The following is a 15,461-nucleotide window of genomic DNA, read 5'->3' as shown; positions in this document are numbered from 1 at the left end:
AGCCAACTTCCATTGTGCTAGGTATGACTCCAGCCAGTGGAGAGATTTCCCTGATTCCCATTGACTTCAATTTTACTCGGGCTCCTTGATGCCACACTCGGTAAAATGCTGCTTTGATGTCAAGGGCCGTCACTTTCACCTCACTTCTGGAATTCAGCTCTTTTGTCCATGTTTGGACCAAGGCTGTAATGACGTCTAGAACCATGTGGTCCTGGCGGAACCCAAACTGAGCATCGGTGAGCAGGTTATTGGTGACTAAGTGCCACTTGATAGCACTGTCAACACCTTCCCTCCAATATTCCCTGTAAGCTGCACTTTGTTTTGTGCGGCCTGTTTCTTTTAACGCGTGGTCCTTTTAAATTTCTGTACATGCGCGGGATTTATAGTATAAAAGCTGGTGAGTGGCCTGCGTGGGACCTTTCAGATTATGCGGGCACCTTAGTGGGAATACGCTTCCATCACTTTGCTGATGATTGAGAGTAGACTGAAGGGGCAGTAATTAGCTGGGTTGGATTTGTCCTGCTTTTCAAACCTGGACAATTGTCCACATTGTCGGGTATAGCCAGTGTTGTAGCTGTACTGGAAAACCATGGTTAGAGGCTCAGATGGTTCTGGAGCACAAGTCTTCAGCAGGACAGCTGGGATGTTGTCAGGCCAATAGCCTTTGCTGTATCCAGTTTGCTCAGCCGTCTCTTGATATCACGTGGAGTGAATCGAATTGGCTGAAGACTGGCTTCCATGATGGTGGCGACCACAGGAGGAGGCCGAGATGGTGGGGACCTCAGGAGGAGGCCAAGATGTATCATCTACTCGGCACTTCTGGCTGAAGATGGTTGCGAACACTTCAGCCTTGTCTTTTGCACTCACTTGCTGGGCTCCACCATCATTGAGGATGGGGTTGTTGATGGAGCCTCCTCCTCCCGTTAGCTGTTTAATTGTCCACCACCATTCACGACTGGATACGATTGGACTGCAAAGCTGTTATCTGATCCGTTGTTTGTGGGATCACTGAGCTCTGTGTACAGCATGCTGTTTTTCTCTGTTTAGCATGTACGTAATCCTGTTTTGTAGCTTCACCAGGTCGGCACTACATTTTTAGGTACACTGGTGCTGCTCCTGGCATGCTCTTCTACATTCCTCATTGAGCCAGGGTTGGTCCCCTGGCTTGATGGTAATGCTAGAATGAGGGATATGCCGAGCCATGAGGTTACAGATTGTGGTGGAATACAATTTTGCTGCTGCAGATATAGTCCACAGCGCTTCATTATTGCTCAGTTTTGAGCCGCTAGATCTTTTCTGAATCTATTCCATTTAGCACGGTGGTAGTGCCACAAAACATAATGGATGATGTCCTCAGTGTGAAGATAGGACTTCGTCTCTACAGGACTGTGCGGTGGTCACTCCTGCCAATACTATCATGGACAGATGCATCTACGATAGGTACATTGGGGAGGACGAGATCAAGTAGGCTTTTCCCTTGTGTTGATTCCCTCACCATCCTAGTAAAGGATTCTCTAGGAATGAGTGACCTTGTGCATGGTTGAATTTCAAATTCAGTTGGAGGGCAAGAAAGTTGGATCTCAAACCAGTGTCCTAAGCTTAAATAAAGCAAACTATAAAGGTATGAAGGCAGAGTTGGCTAAAGTGGACTGGGAAAATAGATTTAAGTATGGAACAGTTGATGAGCAGTGGCAGACATTTAAGGAGATATTTCATAACTCGCAACAAAACTATATCCCAATGAGAAGGAAAGACTGTAAGAGAAGCGATAACCATCCGTGACTAACTAAGGAAATAAAGGATGGTATCAAATTGAAAACAAGGGCATATAACGTGGCCAAGGCGAGTGGAAGGCCAGAGGATTGGGAAACTTTTAAAAGTCAGCAAAGAACGACTAAAAAAAAGAGGGTAGATAGGTTAAGAAACTAAACTAGCACAAAATATAAAAACAGATAGAAACATAGAAAAAAAAAACATAGAAAATAGGTGCAGGAGTAGGCCATTCGGCCCTTCTAGCTTGCACCGCCATTCAATGAGTTCATGGCTGAACATGCAACTTCAGTATCCCATTCCTGCTTTCTCGCCATACCCTTTGATCCCCCTAGTAGTAAGGATAGAAACATAGAAGACATAGAAGACTAAAATAGCAAGAGTTTCTACAGGTACATAAAAAGGAAAAGAGTGGCTAAAGTAAATGTTGGTCCCCTAGAGGATGAGACTGGGGAATTAATAATGGGGAACAGGAAAATGGCAGAGACTTTGAACAAATATTTTGTATCGGTCTTTATGGGAGAAGACACGAAAAACATCCCAATAGTGGATAATCAAGGGGTTATAGGGAGGGACAATCACTATCACTAAAGAAGTAGTACTCAGTAAAATAATGGGACTAAAGGTGGACAAGTCCCCTGGACCTGATGGCTTACATCCTAAGGTTTTAAATTAAGTGGCTGCAGAAATAGTGGATGCATTGGTTGAAATCTACCAAAATTCCCTGGATTTTGGGAAGGTCCCAGCGGACTGGAAAACCACAAATGTAATGCGCCTATTTAAAAAAGGAGGCAGACAGAAAGCAGGAAACTATAGACCAGTTAGCCTAACATCTGTCATTGGGAAAATGCTGGAGTCCATTATTAAGGAAGCAGTAGCAGGACGTTTGGAAAAGCGTCTTCTTTTCTTCTGGTGGAACTTTTATGTGACCTCTGCTGGTGTCCAGCTCGTGCTATCTGGCCTCAATCACAGTAACTAGTGCCTCCACTTCATCCTGTAAGAAATTCTTGGTCCTTGCGCCGCGTTGCATCTTGTATTCTAGCTCTGATTTTTCCAATAAGAATTAAGTACAAAGTAAATGTGACCAGCTGTGCATGTTCCACCCAGCAGAAAGACATCCTCTCTAAAAAGTTGTATTTTTATCTTTGCAGAGGAAAGTGGCATAAAAGAAACAAGAAAGGAGGAGGCCCGGCAAATCTGCAGCCACTGACACCCTCGGAAGAGAGAGTCGCTGTTTTGATGGGCCCTGCCTGGACAAAAGCAACCACCACTGCACAAGCTGGGCCCACACTTGAGGGAGAGGGTACGTCCTGCAAATTCCAAGTCTGCTTTGCTAAATGTTAAGTATTACGCGGGCTAGCCATGCTTCGGTTCATGGGGATGTTTGTCAGCTACGCTGCGATTGATGCAATGTGCTATCATTCATCGTGGTCCTTCAAATCAGCCTGCAGCCTACTCATACCACCCTGCCCCCTCATTTGCTGCTAACCATTTGTCTGTTCTGTTATATTTTGCAGAACTTGAGGCCAACCCGGACGATGCAGAAGCTGATTCAGATGTGGACGAGCCTGAAGAGAAGAACATCTTCCAATCCCACCTTCCAGACCAAGAGTACGGGGGTGAGGGGATGGATGAAGTCCCCACTGTTTTACTGACTTTGGTGGAGGTGCAGGTGCCACCCATTGAGGTGCCAGCCCCTTCGAGTGGTTTGAGTGTTGGCGAGACATTCCCTGGTTTCCCACCGTCCGAGGCTGTGGGTTCCAGTGGAGTGCAGCGAGGCACACTCAGGGCCCCACCGTCCGAGGCTGCGGGTCCCAGTGGGGTGCAGCAAGGCACACCCAGGGTGATCAGGGTAAGGAGAGCTCGACAGCGCTCTCCTGAAGTGCAAAATCTAACAGATGTGTTCAGATGATGGCAATGAGTGCGGAGAGCACTGACCTTACCCGATCACTCCTGGACACCATCAGTGGGGTGGGCGATGAGGTATCGGGACTGTCGGGAGAAGTAACAACGCTCTCACAAGAAGTGGGAACACTGTCCGGAAACATGAGGGAGGGAATGTCTCAGTCAGCTGAAACAATGTCAGTGAACATGAGGGAGGGAATGTTTCAGGTCGTTGACACACTTTTGCTCAACATGAGGGATGGGCATGTCACAGGTAGCTGAGACACTGTCGGCGAACATGAGGGAGGGAATGTTGCAGGTAATTGACACACGCTCAGGGCACATGAAGGAGAGAATGTCGGAGTTAGTTGCTGCAATAAGAGAACACGCTCAGACCCTGCGCCCATTGACAGAATCAAATGCCACACCCACTCCAATCCCCGGACCAGCCTCTGAAGAGGCCCAAACTGGCTCTCCCCCCAACCCCCACCCACCATCAAGAAGTGCGCATTGCCCAAGATGTTCAAAAGAATAAGCTTGGTACCAACCCGAGAAACGCTGTGCCACCACCTGTGGGCAGGGGTGGGATCACCAAGACCAAGTGCAGCGGGAGGTCTTAGAATAAGGTGAAAGAGAGATGGGTGCAGCCTTTCTTTGCTGCCATTGTTATTATTGTTGTTACTGTTCTCAAATTAAAAGTTTTTTGTAAGTTATGTAAATTTACAAGTTTAGAAGTTTACAAGTGATCTTAGCGTTTTGTAAGTTATCTTAAGAGTTTGTAAGTGATCTTAACTGAAAACTTTAAAGTTTGATACAAGAATATTTTTATTTAAGTTAAGTACAAACAAATGTTTATTAAACTTTTGAATAAAATATATTTTAAATTATAACTGAATTATTTACATTATTTGTTCCATTATTAACACTACTTTTTGAAGTAAACAAAAATCCATTTCCATCATTTGTTCCATTAACACAACACATTACGGAACAGATCCAAACATTAAACATGGTCCATGTGGAATAGTTGTCGCTGAGCCCTCAGGCATCAGTAAAGTGCTCACGGATGAGCTGCTGGTGCAAGGCTCGAGCAATTGCAAAAGGGGCACGACAGCCCGCCCTCCTCCAGGTTCAAGTAGTTGCATGGCTTCCTTGTCCTCAGCATCTGCATCTTTCTCATCATTAGCAGCCAATCTCACCTCAGGTGGGTCGTCTACTACCAGCTGCTACTGCCTCATGATGGCTAAGTTATGCAGCATGCAGCACACAACAGTGAACTGACCGACAATCTCAGGGGAGTATTGCAAGTAGCCTCCGGAATGGTCCAGGCATCGGAGTCGCTGTTTTAAGATGCCAATGGTCTTCTCTATTATGCCGCGCGTCTCAATATGAGACATGTTGTATTCCCAGTCACGTTCCGTCCGGGTTACACTTGGGCCCCATGAGCCAGGCCGTACCTTTTGTCACCCAGTAGCCAGCTCTGCCCTTCTGGCTGCTGCTGAAACATGGCAGGTAGAACGCTCTCGCGTAGGGTGAACACATCATGGGTGCTTCCAGGGTATCTTCCATCAACTAACATGATGCAATACATGTCGTCAGACACGAGCTGCACATTAATGGAGTGGAAGCCTTATCTGTTCCTGTACATCTCGGAATCCTCCAAAGGTGCTCGCAAGACAATGTGGATACAATCAATGCAGCCCTGTACCTTTGGGAAGCCAGCAATCCTGGAGAAGCCCACAGCCTTTTCATGCATTGCCTGGGCGGTCATGGGGAACTTTATGTCGTCATTTCTCCGGGCATATAGTGCAGCAGTCATCTGCCGAATGCAGATATGTGTTGCATGTTGAGAAATGGTGCACACATCCCCAATTGTAGCCTGGAACGATCCAGATGCATAGAATGAAAGTGCAGCTGTAACCTTCACTTCAACTGACAAAGCAGTCCTCCTGAGGCTTCTCGGTTGCAGGTCTGCTTTTACTAACTCACAGATCTGAGTTACAACATCTTTGCGGAAATGCAGCCTTCTGACACAGTCTGCATCACTCAGGTGCAGGTATGAACGTCTGTCTCGATATACCCGACGTGGGTAAGGCGTCCTGCCCTACGTGCTCAGAGGTTCCTTATGCGATGACGTTGAATCAATTGTCTCCTCCACAGCACCATCATGCAGAAGGCTTGCACAAGGTATGGCATTGTCAGTATTGCCCCTATGATTAAATTCTACCTTTGCAAGAAGCTCAAAATGGCAGGCAGGACAAGATCCTTTGTTCTCTCTCTCCCCAAGGTCGATGCCCGAGTATGGACCACACCCAGGTCTGAGCAAGCGCAATGATCAGGAACCCCCCCCAGGCTTCATTTGATGCGTAGTGTAGGCTTCTCATGCCTTCCATTTGCCTTGCACAGCCCCCCACTAACCCCCGGGCTTCTTTTGAAGCTGAGCCCCGAGCCCCGAGCCCCTGTGTTCGGGTGAGGGATCGATTCTGCTGGCCGACAATTTGACCCTCGAGCCCGGTTTGGAGAAGTTTGGTGGTGGTGTGTCAGTTTAAAAAAAATGAAAACTTTAAGAATTTCATTAAACTTCCATTTCCTACGTTTTAAGTTTGAAAAAAATTAAGCTTGATGATGCATATTTAATGTGCTCTTGACTCCCTCCAAAACTTCACATAAAAACAATGGCGTCTTTCTGCGCCGATTTTTTAATGTGCGTTGGTTTTTCTTAAGTGCCCAGAAGGTTTTTCGGGAGTGGTCGCATACGCCGTCCTAGGAGAAATTTAAATTGGCCAAATTTCTGTAATTGTGAAAAACTGGCGCAGACATCCGGTTACGCCCCCATGACGCAAAAAAAATGAACCTAAAAAAAAGTCGTAACTGAGTTACGCTGGCGCACAAAGATTGGGGAAACTTGGATTTTAAAATTTAAGCCAAAAAAACGGCGCAAATCACTGGGGAAAATTGAGCCCATAGTCTCAGAATAAGAGGCTGCCCATTTAAAATTGAGATGAGAAGGAATTTCTTCGCCCAGAGGGTTGTAAGTCTATAGAATTCTCTGCTCCAGAGAACTGTGGGGGCTGGGTCATTGAATATATTTAAGATGGAGAGAGATAGATTTTTGAGCGATAAGGGAATAAAGGGTTATGGGGAGCGGGCAGGGAAGTGGAGCTGAGTCCATGATCAGATCAGCCATGATCTTATTAAATGGTGGAGCACGTTTGAGGGGTCAAAGACCTAGTCCTGCTCCTATTTCTTATGTTCTTATGATCTGCCACAGGCCCAGTCTGGCAGGTATATGCTTCAGGACTCGGCCAGCTTGTCAGCAGTGGTGTTGCTGAGCTATTCTTGGTGATGGATATTGAAGCCCTCACCCAGATTACATACTGTCCCATTGCTACCCGCAGTGCTTCTTCCAGGTAGTGTTCAACATGGAGGAGTATTGATTCATTAGCAAAAGGAAGACGGTAGGTGGCGACCAGCAGGAGATTTTCTTGCCAATGTTTGACCTGATACCATGAGACTTCATGAGGTCTGGTGTCAATGTTGAGGACTTCTAGGATTGCTCCCTCCCAACGGTATACCACTGTGCTGCCATCTCTGGTGGGTCTGTCACGCCGGTGGGACAGGACATACACCCAAGAATAGTAATGGAGGAGTCTGGGATGTTGGCTGAAAGGTATGATTCTGTGAGTGTGACCATGTCAGGCTGTTGCTTGAGATGAGGAGTGTCTAACACTTGAATTTATAAAGGAGGATGAACAAGTACCAAGCAAGTCCAGTGATACGTTGATCAATCAAGTTGAACTGCCACTTCCCAGGAAAGTGCAATTACACAAGAGTCTCAAACCTCCTCATTTATAATCAACGTCTCTGGAGTGGAAAGTATTCGGAAGGTCATTGCTATTATTTACATTTTTAAACATCGATAGGATGCTATCTTTGGGCAACTTCAGATTGGCTACATTGTGGTTTATTTACACTAGTTTAGAGGAAAAGGGAAGAAACATGCTTTATATTTAGGTCCATGATTATCACCGTGGTCATACATATGATCCAATCATTGTTTAGCTTTGAACATGCTTTTTCAAAAGTCTGAAGAAGCTTGCACAGACTAAGGAATTGTAATAGCTTGATGATATATATTTCCTTTATTTACCATCAATTAAACTCAACACTCAAGTTATACTAATACTTTAGTTTACAGTGCAACTATCATATCTTAAAATATAAAGTGGCTAGGGAACGCTACCCTTTTCATTCTGGGACACAGGTTTGAATCCAGCCTAGACTTATGGGATAAAAGTTTCCTTCCTAATGGTTGTAAGGGGCCTATTTGAAACAAGTCCTATGTGAAATGAGTTTCGACAATTTCAAGTTAATTCCTAATAGGTGTACATACACAAACAAAACAATCCACAACCAACAATCTCGCTTAATCGAGCGGCCACAAGGAAGATTGGTGTGGAAAATGGGGGTAAATTTACACTGATGTAATAAGCAAGGTTGCTTCTAAAATAATGGTTCCGAGAAATTAAAGAATATCGACCTGACACTTTAACTCTTACTCTCTTTCGCCACAGATGCTGCCTGACCAGCTGTGTTTTTTTAATTTCAGATTTCCAGCATCCGCAGCATTTTGCTTTTGTTAACCATTGGAGCAGAACAGAGAGAGTATTACCCTGTCTCTAGCTGTGGTACACTTGACCTGTTACCCTGCCTCTAGCTGTACCACACCCAAAGTGGAGGAGTTCGATGCTGAAAGCGAGTACAAATTGTGTTCCACGTCATTATCAATTTCCCCTCACCTTAACAAAAGTGTTGCAAAATAACTCTGACACACATACAGTGCACTTACTGATCATCTGGCAGTGCCCGGACTCCTTCAACATTCACCATGATTTGCTGCAACCCTCCAAGAATTTTGTGCAATGATTCCACGAGCAGTTGCTGCTGGTTTCGAATGTCTGCCTCTTTTTTGTTAAAAGCCAAAGCCACCAGACCATCCTCATCCTTGTTACTGGGTATGCAGCTGAAACCAACAGTCTACGACAAGATGAAAAACATTGGCATTTTACGATAAATTATATTCGTACGTCTTCAAGATCTCAGTCTTGGACAGAAACGTAACAAGACTGCAACAACATGGATTGTAGTTCAGAGAAATAGCTTTCTGACAATATCAACCATGCATAAGTTATAAATGGCAAAATTTTAACCTGCATCAATCCCTGCAGCGCTGTTCACAAGATAACTTACTTCAGTAGCGCACTACTGCCTAGGTCATAAGTTATAACAATGGGCTTCCAGGCCCAGTTAGAGCTCTGAATGTTAGACCACTTTTGATGGAATATCATCTGGTTGCTCCAATGACAATCGGGTTAAAGTAAAGTGTTCAGTTTTCAGATTGGGCTAAAAACTGGGCTGTCGTTAAAGCCGATCAGGAACTTAAATGGTGCAGTTTGATCCAGAATGGTAACATGGAGTAGGCACAAGAAAGAAAATTACTTAAACTTACACATAAAGGTATAACAGGACATTAAAGTAGCACGCATTGTGAAATTAAAAAAGTAAGCAGAACCAAGGTTCAAAAGAGTGATGACCACAAAAAAGGTTCCTTATTGCTTTTGTAGGTAATTGCACCACATAGCCCAAAGAGTTCCAGTATCGATTCCTGGTCTGTGTTGAGTTAGCTAAGCATATCCAGGGTGCTGCAACCGCCTCCAGCACTCTGGGGCTAGGGAAGAAACAAAATAATAAGCCATGGTTCCTACTTCCAATCTAATGATCACTGCTGGAAAGTGCATGTGTGTGGGGATGCTGAGTGAGGATGACAATCAGTTTTGGTGTGAAGCCCTCCGGAGTGGGCTGTCTTGGCTCACACAAGTGGAATGCTCACGTAGGCAAAGCAAGAGAGGGGTGTCCGTGACTGTCAGCTTCCTCAGGAAGACGCAAACATGTTCTCCCCTTGAGAATTAGTTTCCCTTTTAAATACTTTAAGACAGTTATGGAAGAAAATAGTTGCTCACCAAAGGTTTTAAAATCATTATACTTTTACAGAAGCAGATTCAGCATGCTGTTGGAAGATTAAAAACAAATTCCCCCCGCTCCAGTAACTAACCCAATTGCTCGGGGGGGTTTTGCATAGGTGAGCGGTAATTAAACCGTTTCATTACCTCTATAATGGGGATGAGAGTGCCTCAGCAGTTCAGTTTGGTAGCAGCCATGTTTGTTTGCTACCTGTGTCAACAGTGCCACTGTCATACTGCAGGCAGAGGCAGCACTGCCATCAGAGGCATAACTGTAACCATTGACTTAACTGTGACTGAACCCACAGTCTGGCTTCCACTATATCAGTAGTTCATATAACAAAAAGATTGTTGCCAATTTCAGGGGTGCTGTCAGCAACAAACGAGCAATATAAATAGAGTAAAAGATATAGAATAAACTTGTACATTGTATCCATGGTCTACACAGAAGTTATGAAAATCCTCCTTCTTCAAAAAGTTCCTTTCCTTGGCCCCTGTGCACCCACCCCCAACACACACAAATAATGTCAATGTTTAATTGTTAATTTTTTTCTTTTCATCCTTTTATTAATCAGTGCTCGTCTCTTTTGAATACACCATGAGGTCTCCTTTATGGTAACAGACGGTTGCAATTGTGACAAATCCACATTCATGTTGGAACTTTTTTCCTTTCCGTTCCCAGGAGGTGAACACCTTCATATCGCGGTATTATTTTGCACTTCAAAGTTATGCAATAATATATTCACGTATAAAAACATTTGAAGTTGCTTTTTTTAAAAAAAAGAACATTCACCTTAAATCGACAGAAAGGATTTTCTTGAGTGAATTCGACAGGAGCAAAGTTATTGTGGAAGTAGCCTTTTCCAGTGCCCCAGAACGCCTGAAGCTGGTTCCACTTGGCCAATATCGCATCTCGCTCATCTCCTAGTAGAGTTGGTGCAGAAAGGGCACTTGCTGTGTTGATCAGTTGAGCTGACTGGGTCTGAGGCTGTAATGCCTGTCCAAAAAGCCCTCCAGCTATAAGTATACAATAGCAACATAAATATTTTTTGTCAGTAGGGGGGGGGGGGCGGCAGAGGAGGATAATCTAGTGCAGAATCGAAGGGGGAAAACTGAGTTATATATTATACTTACAACGGGAATCAATACAATTCATCTCTACTGTACATGCATAAGAATTTGTATAATACACAAATTACAAGTATAACTTTCTCTCTTGCCATCAATAACCTTGTAGGGAAATACAGAAGACACTTTAAATCTATATAACTCCCAAACTAAACTCAATTAATTTTGAAGATTTCAAGTTAATTTTAAAAATGTTTTATTTGTTACCCCTTTTAAACTAAAATTCAGTTATAGTGTTTTGCCTTCCTATGAACTTACTTTGCTGTTGCTGTTGAGCACCGAAACCGCCAAATCCTCCGAATGTGGACCCAGCTACTAGACCCGCTGCTAGACCTGTGCCAGCACCTGTGCCAAATCCACCACCAAATCCAAAGCCTTTATTCTGTGTATTCTGGAAAAGTCCTGCAAAACAAAGAAAACCATGTGGAATTACAAAACCTTAAAAACACATCATCGGCTTTCTTGGGGTTACCAAACTGTTACCGTAGCTCAGGTTAATCTAAAGGCAAAACCTCAAGTATTTTTATATATAGTTTTAAAAAGAAACTTATAAAAAAGTGACGGTTCCCATAACAATGTCTTATGAAGCAGCCACTAGCTTTTACTTAAAACAAAGCAAAAATTGTAGCCAAGTTGTATAAAAAAAACTTATAAAGCACCTAGTCATATCCACAGGATGCCCAAAAGCACATTCCAACCAATTGGATACTTTTGAAGTGCAGTCCCTGTTGTTACGCCAGACAAACATGGTAGCCAAAACTACGCACAGCAAGGTCCCAGATGGCCTTGATTTAACATCTCCTAAAAGTCTACATCTCTCACAAGATTAAGTGCTCACGTCTGAGGTGGGAGTTGAACCCATGACCTTCTGACTCAAAGGCAAGAATGCCATCAACTGAGCCAAACTGACATTGGCGTATAAGACTTGCATTTAATGGGGGGAGTTTGGTCATCAGGACCTATTTTAATATCAAATTGCTATAATGATTGACATCTCTTCACCACACCCGTCTTTATTGATTTTAACTTTCTTGTTTAAACTACAGCTTCTGATTGCATCATGGGGGGAGGAAGAACGGACTTGGAGGAAATACTGAGCTCAAACAATTTAAGAACTCAATTAATAATATTGAGATACAGCCACTAAAACCAAGGTCATTTTTACTATATGGATTAATTCAACTTAGTTAGGATTAGTTTATCATGCAGCCTATTCCCCAGTGATTTCTGACTGACTGTTCCCCTTCCTATCAATTCCGCGCTCACCCATTCTCTCTTGGAGGTGATGAATTATGTTGTGTTGAAAGTTATATAGGAAACATGTGCCATCTGGTACCTCACCCAATTCTTCTCCAGGTATTGGGCTGGACAAGGAATGCTGACAGGCTCTTTGACTACAGGAGTGGTTACAATCCTGTCCTCATGCATTTCTAGAAGGAGGAAGTGGAAGACAACCAGTGGCAAACTGGCCAGTGTAGCTAAGGATACCAAGGTTAACTGTAGCACTCCCCACCGCCACCCTGATTGAAATCAACAAACGCACACAGTCTATGGGCTGGACCTGGGACATGACCCAATGCCACACCAAGTAGTGTGTTTAGCACAGAAGTCACCTGGGAGCACTCTGATCGAAGAAAAGGTAGTTTAATCATAATTCTTTTAAAGATTTAAAAAATAAATTCAGACAGCTTGACTCTCTCTTTAAAATACATGAATATCCGGGGTGCAAGTCCCTCCTATATTTTAAAGTTGCAATTTCATCAGAAATCTACAAATCCAGACAAAGTTATTTGATCACAGTCAGGATGGGGTTGAAAGCTGCTGTAAGCTGCTTCCAGCTCAATGTCGGAGGCAAACATCAGCCCAAATACTTGGATGATTGCAAAATCAGCAACTCCCTACCCTCTACACCCGGTCAAACAGTCCACTGACCCTCATAGTCAAGGCTCACGCATGAACAATGACAAGTCTGGCAACCTATCACAGGGTGGGCCGTACCCATGGAGCCAAATCCCATCGGAAAATCAGAGCCTTCAGGGTAGAGAACAATAGTGGCACAATGTATAATAGATTTTAGAACTTCTTATAACAGATTCATACCATCAGTAGGTAGTGTCAGCTCAGCTAAAGGTATGTGTAAACTGAAGCACTTACCCGTAAAGCTTACTATACCTTTCGGCAAGGGTTAATTGGCTGAAGAGCCCTTGCATGTGAGAAAAATTATTGCCTAAGTGATATCAGCATTTTATTCTCATAAAAACGTATATGGAAATTTTAATCATCCCCATTCTCTCTATAGTCGGCTACCAACTTCACGATACACTAAAGCCTGTCTCATCTCTACACCTACCAAATTAACTTAACGAAGATAAATTTCTCACGTACTAACGTGATTGAGAATTTACAGATTGATTACTGCAAAGTATAAAATGTAGTACTAAGTGGGAACAGGAGCTAAGCAAAACACAAATTCAAACTATGAACAGCAGTAGATTCTGGAGGGATCAGAAAAATCTAAATTATACCAAGAACCAATGGTATAACTAGGATTTATGCAGAGGCTACCCATTCAGCAGCATCTCGGTATAAATCCAACGTGATAATGCTCAACACAATTTAGATTTTCAAACATCTTGAGAGTTCAGTCCAGTTCTTTTACTATTTCACTGCACCTTTATTGAGAGTTCTTTTTCAGTTCCTACACTGTAAAATAAGCTGTGGGATCATCTGCCATGGGATTGCTGCTGTTCCCAAAGTCAGTTAGTCCCTTATGCTGCTGCGATGGTCCATCTATAAGCCCGTTACTTCTATGGAAATTAGCTGTCTGCTTACACCATAACCACGTTCTTTGCTGCAGACTACCGTTCCCTGTCCCTTTGGGCCATCACCACACCACCCTCTTCAAAAAGCATAAAAGAACAAAAACTTGTGTGTGTATGTATATATATAAAAAATATATATATATATTTATAAAATCTGTAATTTTCTCTCTCTGGCAAGCGATTACCATTTTGGTTTTTTTACCTGTTACCCCTGTATTGGCAGGTGTTGAGAAATTGAATGCAGGAGCAGCTGTCGTAGTTGTGCCAAACCCTCCAAAACCACCTATGTGGACATTTAAGAAAAATCAGAGTTCAACAAAAAGTAAACTAATTAACTTTATACCTATATATTTGTGACCCACCATTATTTCAAAACATTATAGTAAGAATATTTACAGATTTAGTGAATCCAATTTTTGACCATATAACATAATAAAATGCTAATACTTTCCAACCCATAAGTGCATAATCACAATCTCGGTGTGTGTGGGGGCGAAGGGGGATTGGACAACAATGATTAGTAAATTAAAATTAATAGTTCTTTGATAATAATTTCATAATCACTTTGCAGCACAGTGATCCAAGGCTGGGAATCCCTTTAGTGGTTGTCTTCTGCAGGCTGTTGGATGTTTCACTGTTCCATCGAAGTGAGATGGCCAAGTTGGAAGCAACATTCCAAAATCAAATTGACTAGAAAGTGTGCACCCTCGGTGATGCAGCATTCTCAGATTTTCAATCTTCTTGGAGCAATGAATTTAACTTGCCTTTATTAACCACCACTTTTAAAAACAAGACATCTTCACTAAATCACTCCCCTTTCCTTGTAATTATGGTTCATATCTTTGGATATTACTGATACATTCATCTAAAATAAACTTATTTTCTTAAAATTAGACCAAAGTCTAGGTTCATTTGAAAGCTCTCTTAAGTAAGACAGAAGAGATAACATGAAAAATGTCCAGAAGACACGCAACGTGCCATCAAGATCCTCTTCAGGTCTTTTAGCTCGAGGATGTTCATACATAATATGATGAACCAAAGAAGATTTCTAAGTATGGAGTTTTCAGTCCAACTAATTTCAAAACTGTTGAGTTGGATGTTAAGTTTAAACCAATTAACTTGGAAAATGGCCTTCAACACCTGTCTGAACCTTACTTTCTGATTAGATGTCCTCTTTTGAGCCACTTATGCTGGGTTAACAAATATACAACTGATTTTATGACCAAACATAAGGCATCAAACAGGCCATCAAAAGACTGCATTAAACACGATCTATAAAAATGGCAGTTCTGAAGAAAAGTCATCGACCTGAAATGTTAACTCTGTTTCTCTCTCCACAGATGCCGCCTGACCTGCTAAGCGTTTCCACCATTTTGTTTTTATTTCAGATTTCCATTTCCAGAATCCGCAGTATTTTGCTTTTGTTGAACCTCCCTTATCCGGTACCCTCGGGACCTGGCTTGTTCCGAATGAGGGATTTTGCCGGATAAGGGGAGGTCATATGTTTGGGTGGACTGTGCCTTTAAGCGCTGTTGTTGGGCTAGGGTGCTGCTGCAGTCAGTGCGTGCGTGTGCCGATTGGCTGGAACGACTGTCAGTCAGTCAGCCAGCCAGTCAGTGTGCAAGGGGCTGAGAAGAGTTGGCGGGCCCCGAAGAGTCAGCGGGCGCAGAAGAGATGGCGGGACGAGAAGAGTCAGCCCGACTCCCCGGAGGGAGCGCTGTGGGGAGGAGTGGCCGGCCTGAGGACTGTGGCTGCAGGAGTTCCAGCAGGGCAACGAGGAGGTTGTTTATATTGGTGAGTAGGATTTTGACCGGCCGCGTTCTGTGCATGCGCCACC

General features: G+C 43.4%; 1 protein-coding gene across 2 annotated transcripts in view; it reads right to left on the bottom strand.

The window, feature by feature from the left end:
* The window catches only part of nup54 (nucleoporin 54), a 108,290-nt gene that overhangs the window by 16,340 nt on the left and 76,489 nt on the right, over positions 1 to 15,461 (bottom strand). The window contains exons 4-7 of one of the 2 annotated variants that reach the window (XM_070871042.1): positions 13,827 to 13,907; positions 11,061 to 11,204; positions 10,468 to 10,691; positions 8,504 to 8,691 (exon numbers count right to left, since the gene is read on the bottom strand). In XM_070871042.1, the coding sequence (XP_070727143.1) occupies positions 8,504 to 8,691; positions 10,468 to 10,691; positions 11,061 to 11,204; positions 13,827 to 13,907 (637 nt within the window). The remainder of the gene's footprint in view (positions 1 to 8,503; positions 8,692 to 10,467; positions 10,692 to 11,060; positions 11,205 to 13,826; positions 13,908 to 15,461) is intronic. The other variant, XM_070871043.1, reaches the window with a different exon arrangement.

Source organism: Pristiophorus japonicus, chromosome 2 (genome assembly GCF_044704955.1).
Source record: "Pristiophorus japonicus isolate sPriJap1 chromosome 2, sPriJap1.hap1, whole genome shotgun sequence".
Lineage (NCBI taxonomy): Eukaryota > Metazoa > Chordata > Chondrichthyes > Pristiophoridae > Pristiophorus > Pristiophorus japonicus.
Note: the sequence above shows the minus strand (reverse complement) of the source record. Positions and strands in the feature narration are given on the sequence as shown.